The sequence below is a fragment of the Maylandia zebra genome, linkage group LG8 (assembly GCF_041146795.1).
Source record: "Maylandia zebra isolate NMK-2024a linkage group LG8, Mzebra_GT3a, whole genome shotgun sequence".
In the NCBI taxonomy this organism is placed as follows: Eukaryota; Metazoa; Chordata; class Actinopteri; order Cichliformes; family Cichlidae; genus Maylandia; species Maylandia zebra.
The window spans coordinates 23,188,813-23,210,688 of record NC_135174.1 but is presented as its reverse complement, the minus strand read 5'-3'; the positions used below and the strand labels follow the sequence as shown (position 1 = coordinate 23,210,688).

Below are 21,876 nucleotides of genomic sequence, written 5' to 3'. Positions count from 1 at the left end.
AGTTCTTATATCGAAATTCTCGCTGCTGCTGAGATTCTCAGAGAGACAAGCAAAGCCTTCTTCTGCCGTGTTAAACTCTTTGGCATTAATGCTCAATTACTAAAGAGAAATGATTAATGTAGACTAAGTGAGAAAAACATCATTTTGTGTGGTAGCTCTGAGTGAAACTGCTTCTTATATGCAGTGAAAACAGTTGCATAACTATCTAAGTGTACAATCATCATTTCATTTTTTGTGTTTTTGGTTTTTTCATGGTATGTAATTGAGTCACTTGCTTTTAGGTTCACACTTTGTAACTGCCTTTCCCCCTCTGGAACCAATTTAACGTGTTGGTAGGGTGACCTAATTTTCCCACAGAGACCTCTAAAATTACTTTGGAATAATATTCTCTTTCATCTGTCTTGCTAGAGTTGCTGTTTTCAAACAATACTGCTCTCCATGATAAGTAATACTTTCTCCTCTCTTGCACTTTAAAGGGGGTCCTGCAAAATTTTAAAATATGTAGCTACACTGTATTCCAATGAGATTCATTTCATGATCTGTAACAAAACAATTTGTCTTCATGATTTGTATTGTACAAAAATGAGTAAAAAGAGGTATGATATATGTCTCGACTAAAGACGAAGGGGGATCGTGCCTTTGCTTTTGCTGCACCAAAACTGTGGAACAGCCTGCCGGTTGATGTCCGTGCGTCGGAAACTATTCAATCTTTCAAATCACGGTTAAAAACCCATTTGTTTAAGCTTGCCTTTCAAACTACTTAGCTTAATTTCTTCCCGGTTCGTGCTTGTTGCAATAGTACCATCCTATAACTGTATTTTTTGTTGTTGATTGTTTTCTTTTGCTGTAAACCTGCAAGTATGGCTCGTCTGTGAAGCACTTTGTTGTACCTGTGACTTTTAAATGTGCTATAGAAATAAAATTGAAATTGAAATTGAAAAATATATCATATCAATATCATATTGACATGATAGAATCACACGGTTGCTGCAGATTTGTCTGTTGCATATACATGATGCAAATCTCCTGTTCTACCACATTCTAAGTGTGCTGTATTAGATTGATCTGATGACTTGGGAGACCATTCGAATACACTAAACTCATTGTTGTGCTCAAGAAATCAGTTTGAGATCATTCAATCTTAATGACTTGGCAAGTTATCCCGCTGGAAGCAGCCATAAGGATGGGTACACTGTGGTCGTAAAGGGATGGTCATGCTCAGTAATCTTGCTCATGCAGGCGTTTAGAAGATGCTCAGTTGATGCTAAGTGTAAGAAAATATCCCCATCACTATTATACCACCAGCAGCAGCCTGAGCAGTCTGAGCAGTGGATAAAAGGGCATGATAATGCCACGCTTTTATGTTGTTTGTGTCTGATTGTCATAGCAGAAATTGAGACTTGATCGACCAAGCAAGTTCTTTTTGCGGGGGGGGGGGGGTCAACCTTTTATCGTACAACATCTTCATACCTTGGTTTTAAAGAGTGGTTATTTGAGTTACTGCTGTCTTCCTATCAGCTTGAATAAGTCTGGCCTTTCTTCTCTGACCTCTGACATTAGCAAGGCATTTTCTCCCAGAGAACCGCTGTTCACAGGATATTTTCCCTTTTTTAGCCTCTTCTCTGTAAACCCTTGAGATTTTTGTGTGGGGAAAATTGCAATAAATCAGCAGTTTCTAAAATACTCTGCTCAGCCCATCGTGCACCAACAGCCATGTTCATCTGATGTTCACTTTGAATTTCAGCAGGTCATCTCAATCATGTTTACATGCAGTGAGTTATTGCCACGTGATTGGCTGATTATACTTTTACATTAACAAGCAGCTGATCAAATGTGCCTAATAAAGTGGTCTGTGAGTGTATAGGTGATCTGACAATGATTTCTTTATAGATTAGAAAACAGCGAAGAAGCTGATAAAGAAAAAAGTTACTGAATTTGCTTTCAACAGCATTTAATGAATCTCTAGCCTTCATCCTTCAACAAAAACTTCCCAAAAGACATTTTAACAAGTGAACGGAAGAAGCCCTGCAGACCAGCAGTGCACGACAAAACAGAGAAGATTACAACTTTCTAGACTGTGAGCATATTTGGGAGCTTTTTTGTTATCATCATTATTTTTGAAATGACATCCACTTGGCACTATTAACACATGTGGATGTAGAGAAGTGTCTGGGGGGCTATCCTCATCTGGAGTAAAATAGCTCAGTTTTCCAAGGTCACAACAAGGTCAGGAATAAAAAAGAATTTTTTATCACCCTTCATAGACACTGTAACAGGCTGTCAAGGTGATACATTGTCTCTAAATGCATTCTCCATATCTGGTTCTAAAGACATCATCTAAAGACATTATAAATGCTGCAAATATGTTAATGTGAAAAAAAGGGGACTCAAAAGTGACTGAAGTGGCACATTTCTCATTTTTCAAGCTGCTGTTCAAGTATTGTCTCTAACATTCACCAAGAAAGAAATGTGGTTACATGTCTGCATCGGCAGTCAGTGAGAGCAGAGTTTAGAAAGGATAAATAGACCCATTTTGTTTTGGAGATCATAAATATCTCATCTAACTATAACTGTATGGTGGTGGAGAGATTGGATAAATATTCAATGACGCGATGGGAGTAGGTGGAAAGTGAGAGATTTCAATATACCTCCATAAAGCAATAGACTGCACCAGCAATATTCTCTATGCAGAAAATGGCAAGTGCTTGTGAACTGTTTTTGGCATTTGAAAATAGATTCTGAGCTCTATCTTCCCTAAGTGCCCCATGGCAATTTTACAGCTTAATAGGGGCATTTGAAGAAGGACTTATCTCCCTCTTTAATACCACCCATTGCCCTTAGAATTCATCTTAATATCTTTTGGTACAGATCATCACCTAATTACCACTGACAAAGAGCAGCTGGAAGGTACATGGTATTAGAGGGAGTAATGAGCCAACTGTAATGAGAACAGCAAGTGAGATATAGAATTTTTTAGACACTGAATATACTGATTTACCTAATGGAATCAATATTATAGCTGTACAAGTTTTATGTATCGATGAACAAACACCAAATTGGAAAAGACGCCTGTGCATCAACATTGTGTTCTGCAAACGTATACATTTTGTACACAGTAGTTATGGCAACTGCCTCATATAGACTACTTTCTATTTACTATTAATTTCCATTATCACATTTGCTCTTCACAGGCACTTGTTTCCATATGTCTTGTACCCTTATGATAGATTGTTTGTCTAATAAATGCAAATTCTGGTTAAAAGGGCACAATGAATACTAATCCGTCTGCTAAAACTGTGTATAGTCCTTGTATAATTTTCTTGGTTTCATGGAAGACAATAAATCAACCTCTTTTTTGAATAAATTGTGATTTAAAAAAAAAAATCTCAGTAAATGTCAATATGTTGCTAGTCTACCACACTGCAGCCAGAGTTTCGCAGGAGTTGGCATCAAAGTGGCAAACTCCAAGGCTGAAAAATTGAGCCAGCCTGGAAATGACATCACTGCATTTCCTTGGCTACAAAAGCAACTCAGTACAACACACTCTTGAAACTGCTAACATTTTATTTGCTTTCCAAGCAGCAACTTCTTGGGTCTGGAAAACAAAACCAACATGCAAGAGCCAAAAACTGCAGTTCCACTTGTGACCACTTGAGTTTGGCTCTAAAATAAGTGATTCCACATATACTCTCATGTTAAAATCTCCAAATAAACTGCATGTTCACAGCCTGGCACAAAAAAAAACAGTTTTGGCCTGTGCAGACAGTTTTGTAGGAACTCACTGTTTTTTAATTCATCCGTATGGATACTGGTAAGGTTGAAGTTTAGAGCCGTGGCTGTTTATATTGATAGGTGTGCTGAAACAGAGTTCTAGCCAGTCTGGTTGGGCTTGTCAATGCCAGTTTGAGTTACTGACCTGCTTCTCTCAACTGTTTTTGTGTTGATAATGCTTTTGGAGGATTTTTATTGGAATGATCTGATAATGCCACGGCTTGCTGAGTGGTACATTCTATCCAAGAAGTTTGTGCGACAACCATCTACCCACGCATTCATTTTCGTATCTAAGCCTGCATCATGGAGGCAGTTTGTGCTTCAGTTTTAGTGAAATTCTGCAGTTTCTTTCTTAAAACAAATTAGCTGAAATATTTGTTTGCGCATTACATTAGTACAGTTTATGAATCCACCTTGCCAAGTTAGCTGGTGCTAGCTCCAAAATGTCCAAAATAACAAGACTGAGCAAAAATGAGGTGTCTGAAATGAATAGATGACATGTGCATTTGATCTTTGTTATGAGTTATAACAAAGATCATCATCTAGCACTCTAGAGGGTTTGGAGTTATAAATTATTAGGAAAACACACACAGTATATAAAGTTTATAAAGTAGATTTAGCAACTGTGATGTCATCCACTGGTTCCTGAAGTCACCTGGAACCATTTGTTAATCACAGGTTCGTATCCAATGAGCAAAGTGTTTACACAGATAAAGTCACAAATCTATTTCCCATGGATGTCTGTTTGCCTGTTAAGTTATTCTTTCCTGGTCAGTCTAGCATGTTAGCTGGGCCAACTTCATTAACCCTCCAAAAGTTGATGCTATTTTGCTGCTAAGTTATAGCACAGCAGTGTATTTTTGTTTTTTGTTTAGAAGTATTTTAGTCATAAACTTGCTTGCTAACCAAAAACTACACTAAATTTGTGAATTTTCATTAATACGTGGATGTTAAACTATATTTAACCCTTGAGAGAAAAGCCACAATGATCATTAATTCTCAGTGGTGTTTTTCATTCACAAATTTAAAAAGTAGGTGACATCATAGTGGGTATGATCATCAGAATCAGAATCAGAATACTTTATTGATCCCTAGGGCAAATTATTTATTTCCCATAATACTACTACTACTACCACTGCTGCTACTGCTGCTACTACTACTAATACTACTACTACTACTAATAATAATAATAATAATAATAATAATAATAATAATGATGATGATGATGATGATAAGAGTTATTATTATCATCTTCATGCTTACAATGCATTATAGAATTAGAATAGAATAGAATTCAACTTTATTGTCATTGCACATGCACAGGTACAGGGCAACGAAATGCAGTTTGCATCCATCCAGAAGTGCTTTAGTGATATAGATATATTACAATATATATTAGCAATAATATAGATATTTGAGTATATTACAGAAATGGGTCTATTATGGTATGTTATAATGTACACGGTATGAAGTATGTTGTGAATATTCTATAACTATAAGTATGTACAGGCTGTAGTGAGTACAAGCTATGTACAGGCTATGAACAGGATATAAATATGAAAAACTATACAGAATATGAAATAAATAACTTTACAGAAATCTGAGATATACAGCTATACAGAAATGGGAACTATGCAAGTTGTAAACAGTTGTAGGGTTAAAAATTATCAAATGTACAGAATGATTATTTACACAGAGCTATACAGTAGTGCAGTTAAGATAAGTGAGATATAATTCCTACAGAGGCTATATAAAGTGCTAGTGGTTGTGAGTGGTGGTTCAGTCCATATTATTATTGTGTGTTTGAGGGTACAGTTGTCCATTGTGGGTGTGTGTATGTTCAGTCCATGTGTTAACGTGGGTCAGATGTCAGGAGGCAGAGTTCAGGAGTCTGAAAGCTGTGGGGAAGAAGCTGTTCCGGTACCTGGTGGTCTTAGTCCGGAGGCTCCTGTAGCGCCTCCCAGAGGGCAGGAGGGTGAAGAGTCCATGTGATGGGTGACTGGGGTCTTTGATGATTTTCCCAGCCCTTTTCAGACACCGCTTCCTGTAGATGTCTTTTATGGCAGGAAGTGGTGCTCCGGCGATGCGCTGGGCAGTTTTCACGACCCTCTGCAACGCCTTCCGGTCCGAGGTAGAGCAGTTCCCGTACCAGACTGTTATACAGTTGGTCAGGATGCTCTCGATGGTGCAACGATAGAAGTTCACCAGGATGTCTGAGGACAGGTGGTTCTTCCTCAGAGTCCTCAAGAAGAAGAGGCGCTGGTGAGCCTTCTTGACCAGCTTGGAGCAGTTGGTCGTCCAGATGAGATCCTCGTAGATGTGGACTCCCAGGAACTTGAAGCTGCTCACACGCTCCACAGCCGTCCCCTTAATGTGGATGGGTGGATGTGGGTCAATTATGCTTCAATTATTTCACCCAGCCAAGTGTACCACAGGTGACCACTGAGAATTAGGGTTAAATCCACATTGCATACTTTTCCCTTGTCCCCTTTGAAGACTTCTGCCTTGTGTGTTGTTTTTTTTCTTCTTGAAGTTTATTTTGTGTGTTGCTAAAAAGTAACAGAGTACTCTATCTGTCTTAAACTTGCTTTTTATTGTGTATTCAGTTAATAACTCTACTAACACTAGTGTCAAAAACTACTGAACCCACTCACATAACCTTATCCTTGACTTATCCTTAGCTTGTGTGTTTGTGTAACCAAGCAGGATTTCTGGCTCAAATGCATACTCGCAACCCAGTGAAATTTGTAATCTTAATGACTGAATTTGTAAGCTGCCCTGATGCTAAGAGGTGAGTATCAGTGCAGCCTACAACCGACAGCTTGGCCCATGCTGAGCAAACAGAGGCCAGGAAATGTTAGCTGGCTGATACAGACCTGCTGTCAGCCAAGACTGACACTGTGGGTGCTGAGTGGTGCAGGCAAGGGCAATGTGACTGAGGGCATGAGGGACGACAGACATCCTGGCACAGGCACCGCAGGCTGGCAGGTGTGTGTATGTATATATGTGTGTGTGTGTGTGTCTGTGTTGGCTGGAGGGGAGCAAGTGGAAATTGATGGCTGTACAGCCCCCAAATGGCAGGTGGGGAGGTCTCTCAGACACGGTCCAAAGGACAGTCAGAGAGAACTATTCATTCATGATGTAGCCGACTCCCAGACGAAAATGTTACCATGAAGAAGAGACGCACTAAAATATTTTTACTGTGCTGCACTAATAGGGTGACAAACTATGGCCACTTTCATAACTGAAATAAACAGATAATTTGACACTGATCTGATCAAAATGAAGTAAGAGTTTACTTCCCTAAAACTTTCTCTCTTCTTCTACATCCACTACATAGACCAAATGCAGCATCTTTCTTTAATGGTCCTGTAAATATTCTAGTTTTTCAATAGTCAAAAGGTCTATTTAACCTATTTAAATGGTCTATTTAAATGCCTATTTAACTAAAATTCAGTACTTTTTGGCTTTAATGATCAAAAGTACAGAAAGTTAACCAAAGGTTAAAAAAACAGTCTTGAATTTTGAAACTTGAACTTTAAAAAGATCGAACAATGCTAGAAAATTCATAATCTCCAAAAGAATGTGGAGAGATGAAAGGCAGCTTTAGTCCTTTTGTTATTCTTCTGGTATTTTTATTAATTCTTTATGTGTAAAAGTATTCATTCATTCTATTTTCTGTATTTTCCTTCTAAAATATAAAAGATATTCTTGCCAAACTGTCCCCTGGATGAGAAGGGTCCAAGCTCCTATTTGCTTTATTTTTTGTCGTGATTCTGGGTTTCTGTCATTTCCTGTTTGGCTTTGAAATTGCTCAACCTGTTTTTTCTTTTTCTTTCTTCTCTTTTTTAAAAATTCCTCTTAGTTTAATTCTTTAAACTTATTGCAGTCAGTGTATTTAGTCTTCTAACAATGTTTAAATTTACTGGACATTTATGGTAAATGGTAAATGGCCTGTATTTGTATAGCGCTTTTCTAGTCCCTAAGGACCCCAAAGCGCTTTACATATCCAGTCATCCACCCATTCACACACACATTCACACACTGGTGATGGCAAGCTACATTGTAGCCACAGCCACCCTGGGGCACACTGACATAGGCAAGGCTGCCGGACACTGGCGCCACCGGGCCCTCTGACCACCAACAGTAGGTAACGGGTGAAGTGTCTTGCCCAAGGACACAACGACTGAGACCGTCCAAGCCGGGGCTCGAACCGGCAAACTCCCAACTCTTGAGATTTATGCTAATTTGCTTGTTAGTTCAAATAATTAACCAGCCATGTGACAGCAAATCAGTGTAGTATAGTCAAGACAACTTGCTAAAGTTCAAACTGAGCAGAATCAGAATGGGAGAAAAAAGTTGATTAAGTGACTTTGAACGTAGCATTGCTGTTGGTGCCAGATGGGCTGGTGTGAGTATTTTAGAAACTGCTGATCTGCTGGGATTTTCCCACATAATCGTTTCTAGGGTTTACAGAGGATGGTCAAAAAAAGACGAAAAATATCTGGTGAGCAGCAGCTCTGTGGGCGAAAATGCCTTCTTGATGCCAGTGGTCAGAGAAGAATGGCCTAACCTCGACCTAGTAGGGCAACAGTACCTCAAATAACCACTTTTTAAAACCAATGTATGCAGAAGAGCATCTCTAAATACACAACATGTCAAACTTTGAAGCAGATGGGCTATGGGAGAAGAAGACCGCAGTGGGAGCCACTCCTGTCAGCTAAGAAAAGAAAACTGAGGCTAGTTTGTTGCAACTTTGGGCAGTAGACGATTGGAAAAACATTGGCTGGTCTGAGGAGTCTCAATTTCTGCTGCAATATGTTGTGTAAAAATGAAATAAATTGAGTTGGAGGTAACCAGGTTGTCTTTCTGGGTTTTATTTACTTTTGCAAAGGGGTCAAACAAAAGTACAGACAGCATGACAGCACTCTACATGTTTTTTGACAAAGAGGGATTGAGAGATAAAGTATTTATAAAGATAGGCTATCTATCTTAGAACACTGTGTAATAAAAGATAACATGTACATTTGGATAGATCTAATATGAAGGATTATACAGAGACAGAGTATCAAAACTGTTTGTTCAGTAAGGTCAGTTTGGCACAGAGAAGTAACAGAATCTTAAAATTTTACCATCACAGATATTTAAATAAAAGGGTCAGAATCATAAAAACACCAATGCTCGTATGTAAGATTGTGGGCACACTTTAACACAAACTGAGCATCATTTAGACACACACAATGTTGCAAACCACCTCCTTTTATGACCACAGTGTACCCATCTTCTGATGGTTGCGTCCTGCAGGATAACCTGCCAGAAATGTGTACCAAATGAATAGTGAGTGTATATACTGCTTCCTTTTGTTGTTTGCCAAGTCATCTTTTTACTCCATGGAGTCAGGTTTCTGATCCATGTTTCTGTTTTTCTTTTTTTTTCTAGTTATCTCAGACTTGTGACATTTACCCAACTTTGGTATTCTGTTTGACAAGTTTGTTTAATCACCAAGTATTTCTTTGTTTTGTCCAAATCACCGAGTCCAGAATAATTGCCAATCAGAATAGTGCTCCAAACTAGTTCGCATGTTATCTGTATATGGATGTTTGCACTAAAGTGAGGACCGCTATGTGTGCAGTTTCAGAGTTCTAGAGACTGCATGAGGTATGGTATCAAAAGACAGATGAGCTTAAAGCAAGACACACACACACATTTTTTACTTTCAAAAACATATGTCAGCAGAATATTTAGATGTCAAAAGTCCCCCTAAGAAAAACCCCTGATGATGGCTTTAAGGTTATAAATCGCCACTTAAGCACAGTCTATACTCTTTCTCTTCCTTTCTGACCTTGCTTTCACTCCACTTTTACTCCTTGCTTCCAAGGAAATCAGTTTTTTCTGCTCTCAGGTCTTCTGTAAATGCTCAGCCTAACATCATTCACAGTCACGATTTCTCTCAGCATAATTCACATGGATGGTGGTCATGTTTGTTTGCCTTGCCCGAGGCCTTGCACAACGGAAGAAGTGGAAGAGAGGCCCTAGGGTATCGAGTGGGATTGATGACTTCATGGACCGTGTTGCATAGATGAAACATCTCTATCTGTATAGAGTATATGTGCTTTCTAACAAATATTTCTTGTTGTTTTTCTCCCTGCAAAATATCCACTGCAACCTTCAATGTCAAGGTTATTCTTATGATTGAGTTGGACATCGTTTTAATCTGCTAAATACGCTTACTTGCAGGCCAATTCTGTGACATGCACAGTGAGTTTTTCTTCTTCCTCTTCCTCACTATTCTTTCCTGTGTCCTGGTTTTCTGATTGAGCAGACCCGAATGGCAGGGAGTCATGACAAAAAGCCACACTGATTTCTTGGACTGCCATTTAGCACTGACACATTGGTCTTTCAACATGATAAATGAGAACTTTGCGGTAAACTTTCTCAACAGTTTCTGGCTACTCTGACAAGTCTAAGCACATCCACATAGCAATTCTGTCAAGGTAAACCTTCAGACTCTCTAATAATCTTACTTCATCTGCAGACGTACTTTGAGTTTGCCTGTGATAAGGCTACCGGAAAAGGGATCAATATCGATCAATAATCAGGGAGATTAGAGAAACCAGGGTGGTAGAGAGGATTTTAAAGTAGTCTGTTCTTGCATCTATAATGTCAGAAGTATTTAAATATAACTTGAATGACAGCAACACCAAGTTTAATATCACATTAAGTTCTCAGCCTTTGTATTTTATTGCATATTATCACTGTGGTTGGTTTCCTACAATGAGTAACATCTTTGTCTATGTCTTAAATCAAATTTAAAAAATAAAGGTCTGCTGGTATGCTGCCACTTTTGTACTATTTCCCAGTGCATCCATGAGAAATGTGCATTTAAAACCTTCTGCTGACTTGATGATCAAAGTAAATTCAATAATAATGGTTCAGTAAACTATTTCAGGTAATCTTTCGTTGCCTCTCATCCATACAGTAGATCAAAATGTGATTAATAACAGAATCCACTGCTGCATTACTCATTAGCTCTCAGGTAGAGCTCCTTCTGCTGTCGCGCTTACAGGCCTGCGGGCAGAAATGATGTGTTTCATTACCTACAATGTCTGCGGTGAAGCTCCTGAAATTCCATCATCTACCCTTTACGTGTCTGTTACAGTTAAAAAGGATCTCTGAGCTAAGATCATTTCTTTTTCTTGTAACCCCACTTTGCCTTTTTAATAAGCCAGCGCATAGTTACAAAGTATGATTATCCGTCAGCCTGAGGGTACACATTTTTATTCCAATAACTGCCTTTACACAAAAAGGGGATTATAGTTTCGGGGAACTATTTTAATACCAAGGTGTGTCCAAAAAGGGGGAAAAAAAGACTTCAAATGGGTTTTCAGTGCAGAATGAATTCCGAAATTCACACTGCTGTGTAAATAAATTAACACTTGCCCCAAGCAGAATATCTGAATCCATCTTTCTAAGGTGAGATAGTAATTTGTGCGAGCACAAGTTATGAAAAAGGCAAATAAAAATTCACATTGCCAAAGATTTGGGGGAAGGTATAAGGATATCATATCATGAGGCACAATTAAAGCGTGATGTGTTAATAAGCAGTGCCCTCAGCTGTGCTTGACGATTGTCTTATGTTGCAGAAGATTGTAAGGATGTCTAAAGGTAACTTTGATTCATTTGACGTCTTATATAATTAAATGAATTTGTATTCATGCATAATAAAAGGAGAAAATGAAAAGAATTAACATTAACCTTTGCAATCTCTCCCTTATACAGAGAACTGAAGACCATTGGAGGCAATACCTTAATACACAGCGTCTCCTAATGTTGAGGATGAGATGCTGATCAACTCGACATTATCAACTACTGGCTGCCCCCTATTGTAAGAAACCCAGAACTGCAACTGGGGAATGGAAAAAAATCAGCATTTAGAGTCAAGCTGAGTTTCTACAAGCGGCTTGGCACAGGGGATCATGTTTGTTGCTGTGCAAGCAAATGGAATAAAGATCATACCGGTGCAAAAGAGCTTTAGCTAAACCAGGCATGGTCATTTGTTGTAATCTCTGTGGATGAGCTGATCCTCCCTACGTAACCTTACACTATTACATCCACCCCTTACACAAGCGGACATTCAACAGGGATGGGAAAAAAAAAGAAATAACAACAGAGGTTGTGATGAAAATTAAATAAATACCAAATAGGACATGCACACTGGCACATAGGCTTTGATAAAATGCAGTCACAATATAAAGAAATATTATAAACGTACGGCGTTAATATTCAGTTTAGGCGCCTCAAACTTTATTTCATCAACTTTATTCTCTTTTATAAAGAACTTATTATTATTTTGAAATGATGATGCATGACGTGCGTGTTACATCAGAGATGGCAGCTGAGAAATAATGCGTAATTGATGCTGTCGGTGCTTTTTAGAGCATACAAATCCCAGATAAGTCTATTGATTTTCATTGTTCATGAGCAAGTCGAGAGAGAAGAAAGAAATTGAAATAATATTTAACAAAGATGAAACAAATGTGTCCGCATAATAACAGATAAAGCAGGAAAAAAAAGGTTTAAATTACAGTAATTTCAGTTGAAAAATTAAACATGAAATAAATAAAGATGAAGAGTTATAATAATCAGGTTCATATCAGGTCTAATTAAGAATTAGTTTATCTGCGAACACATTTTTATGCAGCACACGTAAAGCATGAAATGTTTCCTGATCACTAAGTTTTTTTGGTCTTTTCTGAGTCTTGTCCACTAAAGTGTAATGCTATTTAAACTAAAGCATTAATGGTACAATGTATAACAAGACAAACTACACTTTGTCCATCTGTGTATCACCTTTCATATTTTCTATACACCAGTTCCTCAACAAGGACACCTTTTTTATGATCTTTCCTGTGAATGGCACGGACATCATTTTACTGAAGCTACAGAATGAGTCTTGTACTCTTACATCTCCTCAGCTTCCCAAGGAGCAGAGTGACTGGCTGTCAGTTGAAAAAAAAATATGGTGTATTATCTTGTCAGCAGCAAGGAGTAGAAATCCTTGCTGAGATAAACTGTTTTTAGTTCCTTTTTCACTGTGGAAAAATGGTTTGGGACTACAAACAAGTACACAAAACAACACAGATGTGGGACAAAGCTTGTACTGTGTAGTGTCCGTGTAGTTCTCTAACCAGTATCTGCTGCAGAGTCACTGAGCCCCCTCACTAAAAACACTTGCTAAAACAAACTGCACTTCATCTCCAACTTTGACTGACAAGAGACTCGTGAAATTTTTAAACCCTGAGTGAAACGTCTCCAATAGTGCAAGCGCTGATCGAGTATCTGGGTGGATATGGCCTGTGAACACGGGCAGACAGGTATATAGTAGGTTAATTAAAAACGGCCGATGAGGTGTTTCCTGTCTTTATGAATTAACACCAAGTCAGAGCAATGGAAACAGACTGAGGTGTCACTCAAGCATCACTGACCAAATATCCTTGGCTTGTGCACATTTTAAACTTGAATACAGTTCAGCCCACTTATGAACTCACCTCCAGGTAAGACAACTATGGGAAATATGTACTGCTGGAGTATGTTGCCACTACCATTTCCTCTGAAACAAAGTACATGCATAATAAATTACAAAGCCAAACACTGCCTTGAACACAAGAAGGTAAAGTAAATTGACACCCACTGAGCAGAAATGTGTTTCACACCTCACCATCGCAGGATTGGCTCATTAACTATGCTCTACTGCTGTAGAAATACATGGAATCATTTTTGTCAGGTTGTAAGGATAATAGATGGGAATTTCTTCACTGTGAACCATTTATATACTTAAAGGCTTATTATTCTGGTACCCATTGGGTTTATCTGTCTTGAGTGCAAAAGATAATTGAACTCATAAGTCAGCAGGTTGGTTGTAATGTGTGCAGTTTCAAAGATGTCTCAAGCAAATCTTTTACTTTTTTGCTCTCTCTCCCTCTTTTTTTTTTTTTAAATTTAGTGTAAGTCTGAAACCAAAGAAATACCTGCCAGAGCGTATAATACAAAAGCCCAACACAGCAGTTTTTCAGGAAACAAATTGTATTATACATGTAATTCTTCCCACCCTTCTCAAAAGAAACATTCAGTTCCCTCGCAATGCTTGGCCCTGAACTGAGTTTGAAAAACTCAGCCATACAAGAGGATATAATGCCTGTTGCCTACTTGCTTTAAAAATGACCTCCGGGTTAACGGCTTCTCTGTATCTACGGTTTAAGATGAGAATGAGAGAAAGGGCTAGAAAGACGTATTAGAACAGATGAACAGATAGACAGAGGCAGAACATTCACAGTTCACAACTCAATTTGAAGCGCGCAAACTATTTCAGTAGTGAAAGGAAATCTCTAATTGGATTAAATACAGTCTTATTTGGTTCCTTATCATCTCCCGTTATAGACAGCAATATTTCCTCACCCACAGTCTGCCTGACCTTGAACTGTTAGATAAATCTGGGGCTCTGACGCGACTTGCTGCATGTGTGAATGCATCTTTATTGAAAAAAAAAACAGAGAGAGAAAAAAACGTATGAAGTTTTTTTTCACCCTTGCATTTTGAGTTATACAATTATTTCTTTTGCTTGGTAAAATCCAGTTTATGGAAGTGTCACTTATGAAAACATATGTCTATACAGTAAAGACTCTGAATGGAAGTTATGAAGTGATGGCTGACTTTTGAATCAGCTCAGTGATACGGTATATGGCCGGGAAATTCTGTCCTTTTCTGCTTGATATTTGTCCATATAGTAAACAAGGTAAATTCAGACCATTGAAGTTTCTATTTCTATGTCATTTTGGACAAAAGAAGAAAAAAAATACTGAGTTTGATTCGATTTATTTTCCCATGAATGTTTGTAAGTTATATTCCTAGCAGTGTTGAGAAGTTATTGAACATTTAACATTTATGCAGGGTAGTGGATTGCAGCTTTCTTTGGTGTGACTGAGGGGCTTCGAGCTGCTCAGTAGAAAAGGAAAGGGGTTGTTTTGGGGCTTTTTTAACTGATACACAAGAAAGATTTTTCTTGACACTTGACTGGATCACTGTGTTCACAATTTTTCTCTAATCTCAAATGTATTGAATAAAGGGTTGACCACTATTACAGGTGGAAAATACATTTTTAGGTACAGAAAAAATCCCTGGCAACTTCTAGGGAGATTAAACTTAAATAAACATCGATTCTGTATTTTTATTTTGGGATTTTTCATTTTAGAACTCAATTTCAAAATCCTGTTTGCAGCCCAGTGTCTTTCCTGCTTTACTAACACTTTACCTTTATGCTAATTATGTGGAAATATATCCACAGCATTTAACTGAATTAATTTCAGGTTCACTTTACATAATTAGTAGAAATGAATGCATGACCATTACAACATGATTCTGCTCCTGAAGTGATAAACACAATGCATGTTCTAGGTCAGTCTCAGGTCTGCAGAGGAGACCTAGTGTGATCATGTCCACATCTTGGAGATATGGCTTTTTTCTGGCAGCGCAAACATAATTTCTTCCACACACTGGTCCTAGCCAGTGTTTCTATTCAGAGGCACGCTGTAGTGCATCCATCAAAGCTTATTCATACTTGGCTGAAAGTGCGCAGTGAAACACAGTGTGTGATCTGCAGGATAACAAAAGGGTCACACAGAGGGTGAGAAATAACCTTCATACATAATCCGCTTTACTGGCCTGTGAGGAATTCTCAGCACATTATGTCCTGTGTGATGCATGTTGTATTCATGAAAAGGTCTAATGTGTATAATCTGTGTGCAGTTGAGCAGCAAATTAATAAATTCATATTGTGGTTCTGTGTCATAGGCAACAAATCACTGACATTCACCAGGCTTAAATGAATTGTGCACACTACAACAGTGAATTATTAGAGGATATATTAAATTTTATGTACATGCAGTTTTATAAGCTTATTTATACTCTTGCATTGGAAACCTGTTTGAGGTATGGTGGTTTTTTGCCATTTTTTTTTTCATTTTTGGTACATTCAATTCCCTTTCCTGGCTAATAAAACCAACAGTTACTTTGCGACCTTCAGCTTTCTTGACAATAACCCATAGAGCCTCTATGAGTTTTAATTCAGGCGAGTTACCTGGCCAATCAAGCCGAGTAATATCATGGCCAGTATTTAGTAGCAGCTTTGTCATTGTGGGCAGATGCAAAGTCCTGCTGGAAAAAGAAATTGGCAATTGTTTTGTTATTGGGAAATAAAGACATATACATACATTTTTTTTTGTCATTCACCAGTATATGCTTGGCTGGGTTATATTAAGTTTACTATTCAATATATGGTAATAAAGTCTATAAAACACGATTTGGGGATTTATGCGGCACACAAACGCTTTTAAATTTCGGCAAAACTGGGCTCCTGTATCAATATTCGATTCGCTTTTCGTCTTGGCCCTCGGTAGTTGCCGTAGTGACATATAAATGCGTTTTCAACCGGAAGTCCCGCCCCTTTTTCATCCCCTCTCTGGCCGACTGAGTGAGTTCATGTTGCACCACAAACACAATAACTATTTTAATCATCATCCATCCTCTTTGTCAGCAACATTTCGAACCCAACTTTTGCTAAAATATAATTATTTCATTCTGTTGGTAGAAGATTAGATTGAAATTTTATTTTTAGTACATTGATTATCGTCTGTATAGCTGACTCGATCTTTCTCTTCCGCAGCCTCCAGTCCGCTGACACGGCAGCATGGTAAGGATTGCATCTCATTTTAATCTGTTAGTTGCTTATTTGTGCTTAATAAGGTGGTATGTCATGTATACGTGTATGTTGTTACTTAGAATGTGTTTACAGTTCAGTTAATAGTCGGTAGTTGTTGTAAAAGTAGTTAGCACTGGCTATTAGCATTAGCAAAATGCCGCTCAGGGGCTAAGCTGGGCCACCCGGCTGCAGTTTGTTGAGGAATGACACATGAGTCAATACCTATAAGAAATTGTTTTGTTGTTGTTGTTTTTGTTACTTTAATTAGAAGTGAATGTCTTGAAAGTAGCTTAAGGCACTAAAATCATAGTTGCGTCTTTTCTACAGTACTACAGCTTAGACTTGGTCTGCGTTAGCCACAGGGTGCCTGACAATTAGCAACATCCTACCAAAAGAGTTTTTTGCTAACAGCAAGAAGTCCAAACATCTCAGGCTGATGTGCCCGTGATGCATTTACACTCTTGCGAGAATAATGATGGACCAAGTGCTAGGTTTCGACTTTATAACGGGAACCTCAGTTCCACCGGTCCACTAACACTCGTTAGCGATTCATTATCAGCATGTGAAGTTTGATGCTCTGCCTGACTGATCATTTTTTCTGTTTATTTGTAGCCTCGCAAGATAGAAGAAATCAAAGATTTCCTGCTGACAGCCAGGAGGAAGGATGCTAAGTGTAAGAGGCACACAGGCATCACATTTTGATGTTTAACAACTAGAAATTTAATCTTCTTGCCAAAGAATAGGTAGATATGTGGGTGACAGCTTGCCACAGACAGCTCTATGCTAACATTGTAAATTGAAATGCACCTTTTAAAGTCCAGTGAATGTGTTGAAAAAGAAATTTGAACCTCTAGAAATATTTTTTTTTTGGGGGGGGCATCTATCATGTAGTTACCTCTAAATTAAAGTGCTCTTCAGCGAGATTTTGGTCTTCCCCCAAAGCAAAATCACCATGGCTTTGATAAATAATAAATTGTGGTGAAACTTACTAAAAGTATTTAGTAATTGGCAGGCTTGTGGCAGTTATTCTGTGTTGTCTTAGGCTATTTAATATACAGACCATTCATACTTACATATGTAGTCACCTCCCACAAGCCTATTTTTGAGGCATGAAAAAACACGTGTTCAGAATGCTGTTTTTATTAGCAGATCCAGTAGAGGAAAGTATTAAACTAAAGCTCTCACCTATTAGTGTTTGTTTGACTTGAGAAATAATTATGTTTGAGTTTACTTTTGAAGAGACTCGGCGCTAACACAGCTTTGTCTTTCCTCCTTTAGCCGTAAAGATCAAGAAGAACAAGGACAATGTTAAGTTCAAGGTGCGCTGCAGCAGGTACCTGTACACCCTGGTCATCACAGACAAGGAGAAGGCTGAGAAGCTCAAACAGTCCCTGCCCCCAGGTGAGTAATAAGAGAGGTGGCATGTAAAGTGAACACAGCTTTCTGGAAAATGTGCTCTTGATTTTTATCAAGTAGATTTAAGGGCTTTGAATTAAAATGACTCAGACGAAACTTTTTATCGCACTGATTTAAAGATATGTGCACATATACTACTCTGTACAGTTTTGGGCCACCTTTGGGTTGAAGATTTTTAATGCTGGTGCATCCCTTTAAGTTAACTTACTTATTGAGACATGGTTCAGTGATTGTTAATGGTTTGTTTCTCTTGGCTGCAGTGTTAAAAAATAAACCCTTTTTGAAGAACATTCATAAAAATACAGTTAAGTTTTTTGATATTCTGGGACTTTAGTGCTTTTATTGGCCCACAGTAGTTGTCTGCTTTATCATATTTGCAAGGAAACGTATAAAACGTAGTTAATTTCATAAACAAATGTCTGGAATCTTTAGCGTTTAAAAAGTCTGTGTGCACATGTATTAATGATATCTGGTTCTCGTGGAAAATGACCTGGACTTTTCAGTGTGTAAAGCACAGCTGCAGATTCTCTGTTTACAATGTGTAGAACAGAAGGTCCTGATACTTAAGTGCCCCGAATTGCGAGGGTTAATAGTGCAATACTGGGGGAAAAAAAAAGTCTCATAATAAAAAGAACCAAAGAAATTGATTGCTACAGCAGAGCTTTCCCAGTTTATGTTGTGTTCCTTTGCTCTGATATCTGGTTGGTTTTCAAATGTTTTCATATTTGATTGCAGCCTGTCTAGACATTGCAGTTAGTGCCTAAAAGTCTGTGTATGGTGGAATTGCACCATAGTGTAAGCTAAGAAGTTTGCCTCATAATGGCAGAGGAGCCATTTTTAGACAAATTAATTCATTTTAAAATTAATAATATCATCAATTTTCTGCTGCATATCAGGGTTTAGATTAGTTTTTTTTTTTTGAAGAATTATTTCTTTAAAAATTGTGATACTTTAAATTATAATGAGCTATCATTTTATCCTCTGATTTTCTGTAACACGTCATGCTGTAGCTGGTAGGACTGAAACTGGCATTGAATCGCAAGCTCTTTGTATTAAAAAAAAAAACCCCAACAACCCTGAATTAAATTCTAATCGCCACAGAGACATTCATGCTCTTCAAAGAGCAGATCCACATTAACTGGTTCTTTGCAGTTTGCTGTCACTCGTGTTGATGGCAGTCTGCCGTCTTCTTAATACTGCCGGTATGATAATTGTTAATAACTTTCCCTGTAAAGGTCAGATGTGATACCTGGTGCAAGTGGAGAAATTTTGATGAAAATATAAATACTCCTTACTACTTTAATCATGTGATGCCTCAAATGTATTTTCCCAGTTGTGTTTTAGAAAGTGTGTATCTGAATATTTCTAATCTTTTGTCTTTCTTTCTCTACAGGTCTGGCTGTGAAGGAGCTGAAGTAAATCCGTGATGTACAGATAATTGTAATAAAAAACTGGGGGAAAAAATCACTTTGGCTTCTGTGATTTGTTGTGTTGTTATACCATAATCCACAAGTGTGACATGGACATTGGAGCATTTGATCTGAAATGAGCGGCAATGACTTTATAGCACAATTTGGGGCGAAATAATAAAATGCATCCTTTGTAGATGTTGATTGTTTTCTTCAGCTTCATCTTTGTAGAGGTTTTCACTGACTGCTTGGTTACAATGTCTGCATCAACATATAGCCACACTACATCTATATACAAGATTTTTACCCAGAAAATGTAAACTTGTAAATTTTAATGGCTATAAAATTAATTTTGGAAACATTTAAAGTGATAAAGTCATATAACCAGCACAGCTATTTGACAGCTGGGCTGAATCTGGCTCAATTCCACTTAGTTTAATTACATCAAAGTTTCATAAATAAATATAAGTAACCTGCTCATGAATACAGCAAATATTATTTTAGCATCTAAATTTGCTGCATCTGTAGCTGAAGTACACCAGAAAATACAAGTATACAAAATGTTAATATAAGCCACTTTAAAAATGACCCACCAGCTGTTCTCACGGGCTGCATGTTGTGTAATTGGCTTAATTGAACACTAGGTGGCACCGCTGTTGCTTATTTACCAGAGAATAAAGGGGCCGTTAATAATTAAAAAAAAATCGATGTAGCTGATGTTACAATAAACTGACTTTGTGTATTTAATTAATTAGTTGTACTTATGATGTATGCTGCCAGACTAATGTTCCGAAACCATTTACGAAAGCGAATGTGCACGCCCCCTCACCCCCTGGTGTCCTGCGCCTACTATAAGTGCGCGTTCACGCTGCTGACTGTGTTGTCTGCTGTTTGTGTGGAGCAGCTGTCGGTCGGATAGTATCTGTGGGTCCACAGGAACGGAAACATGGACGCAGAGTGATTATTGGTCTTTCTCGGGAAAAATCTTAACCGGAGCTCACTTTGCAAACACACTTTTACCTTTGCAGGACTTTCCCCACCTCTCATGTGTGGTCGAGCGTGTTTCCACAACCGAGCATGCTTTTATCGTTGCCTTTGTTTAATGTGCGACTTGATTAAAATATCCGGCAGCGGAAAAAACTGCCTGCTTTACTACTGAGAGGCTAATTTAGGCTGAAGCCTAACTTTTTCTCCGGGCAGTGATGTCTTCGGATCGTGTGGATTACATTGCGCCGTGGTGGACTTACTGGCTTCACAATTTTCCTCATATCAATCTGAGGTTTCAGCCCATTGATAAGACCTTCCAGCCTGAAGATGAGAACTACCAGCAGGTCAGTGGAGAGGGATATGGGACATATGGCTCTTTACCAGAAGCCTAGTTATAGACGCTTAAAAACTGGGGCATAATATGTCTGTAGGTTTCTGCAATGACACTTAATAAAGAGTTTATAATACTATTTTAACACATTGTCCCAAAACCAACCCACAGTATGATCATTTTTTCTGATATTGCTGTTGTTTCACTAGAATCAGTTGTGGGCTGTTTGCTATCACTATTCCCTCTGCTACCCTGAAGAGTCACACTGCATTGTATTATTGATGACAAAAGTGGGCCATAATGTCCCTGCACGTAACCTAGTCAGCTCCACTGAAATCACACTGAAGCATCTTTACTTTGCCATTGACATGAGAACCAACTCAAAATGCTGTTTATGTATTGTAATTGCAGTCATCGTTCTGAAAGCAGCGATTGCTCTTCAGCAAACACACTAACAAAGCATCATCATCATCATTACTTCAGAAAACCTTAGAAAGAGAAAACGCAGCACAGGACATCTCCCAAACACTGCTTGGGTCGACTGTTGCAGCTTTTAAAATGAGCTAATCTTTTATCTGTGTGTGCTGGAGAGACAGAGAGAGGAAGCACCCTTGTGGGATAATGCTGGCATAGATCACCCGTGGGAGTCAAAGTGATTCGCATCCAACTCCAGAGGTGGTGACAGGACCATTTCACACAGCACTGAAGAGGGTTGGGATCAACTTTTGGATGACTAATGACCTGCTTGTGAACACATGTCATGTTCCATGAATGTTTCATTATTCAAGGTTACAGTTCTGCCTCTGTCAGTGCAAGTAGTCATCCTGAGAAGTGATGGCATTTAAGTTCATCGCTGCAGCATCCTAGCACACTGGTCTCCAGAGTGAGTTCAGGTGTCTGAGACAGTCAGAGCCTTATAATGATTTTCAAGCGTTTAATTTCAGCAGTGAAATAAGGCAAGTGGGAGTCATTATCACATAGTCAGCATTAGTGAATCGCAAATGGGTGCATTCTTTCATAAGCCAATACTAGTCACGCCAGATTTAATGTGGCTATGATTCATATTTCCTTCTTATTTCTGTGTTAACACATGATCACAAGTTTCCTGGAATTTAAAGGAGGATTTTAGTCATAGCACCTCTTCAGTTGGGGGTGATCAAAAACAGAGATAGAAGGGGGGGGGGGGGGGGGGGGGGGGGGAGCCTTAC

At 38.4% G+C, this 21,876-nt stretch overlaps 1 protein-coding gene and 1 long non-coding RNA gene across 5 annotated transcripts in view; both read left to right on the top strand.

Annotated features, from left to right (window-relative positions):
- Positions 1-16,205: 16,205 nt before the first annotated feature.
- On the top strand, positions 16,206-19,408 carry LOC101469753 (large ribosomal subunit protein eL38). The gene is made up of 5 exons (XR_191335.4): positions 16,206-16,297; positions 16,490-16,516; positions 17,138-17,198; positions 17,804-17,926; positions 19,335-19,408. It is a non-coding gene; the product is annotated as a large ribosomal subunit protein eL38 (long non-coding RNA).
- An 809-nt stretch (positions 19,409-20,217) lies between these two features.
- The window catches only part of ttyh2 (tweety family member 2), a 70,816-nt gene continuing 69,157 nt past the window's right edge, over positions 20,218-21,876 (top strand). For 3 of the 4 annotated variants that reach the window (XM_004556689.3, XM_004556688.3, XM_076887658.1), the window contains exon 1: positions 20,219-20,681. In XM_004556689.3, the coding sequence (XP_004556746.1) occupies positions 20,553-20,681 (129 nt within the window). In that variant the 5' untranslated portion in view covers positions 20,219-20,552. Of the gene's footprint in view, positions 20,682-21,876 lie in introns of all 4 variants that reach the window. The other variant, XM_076887657.1, reaches the window with a different exon arrangement.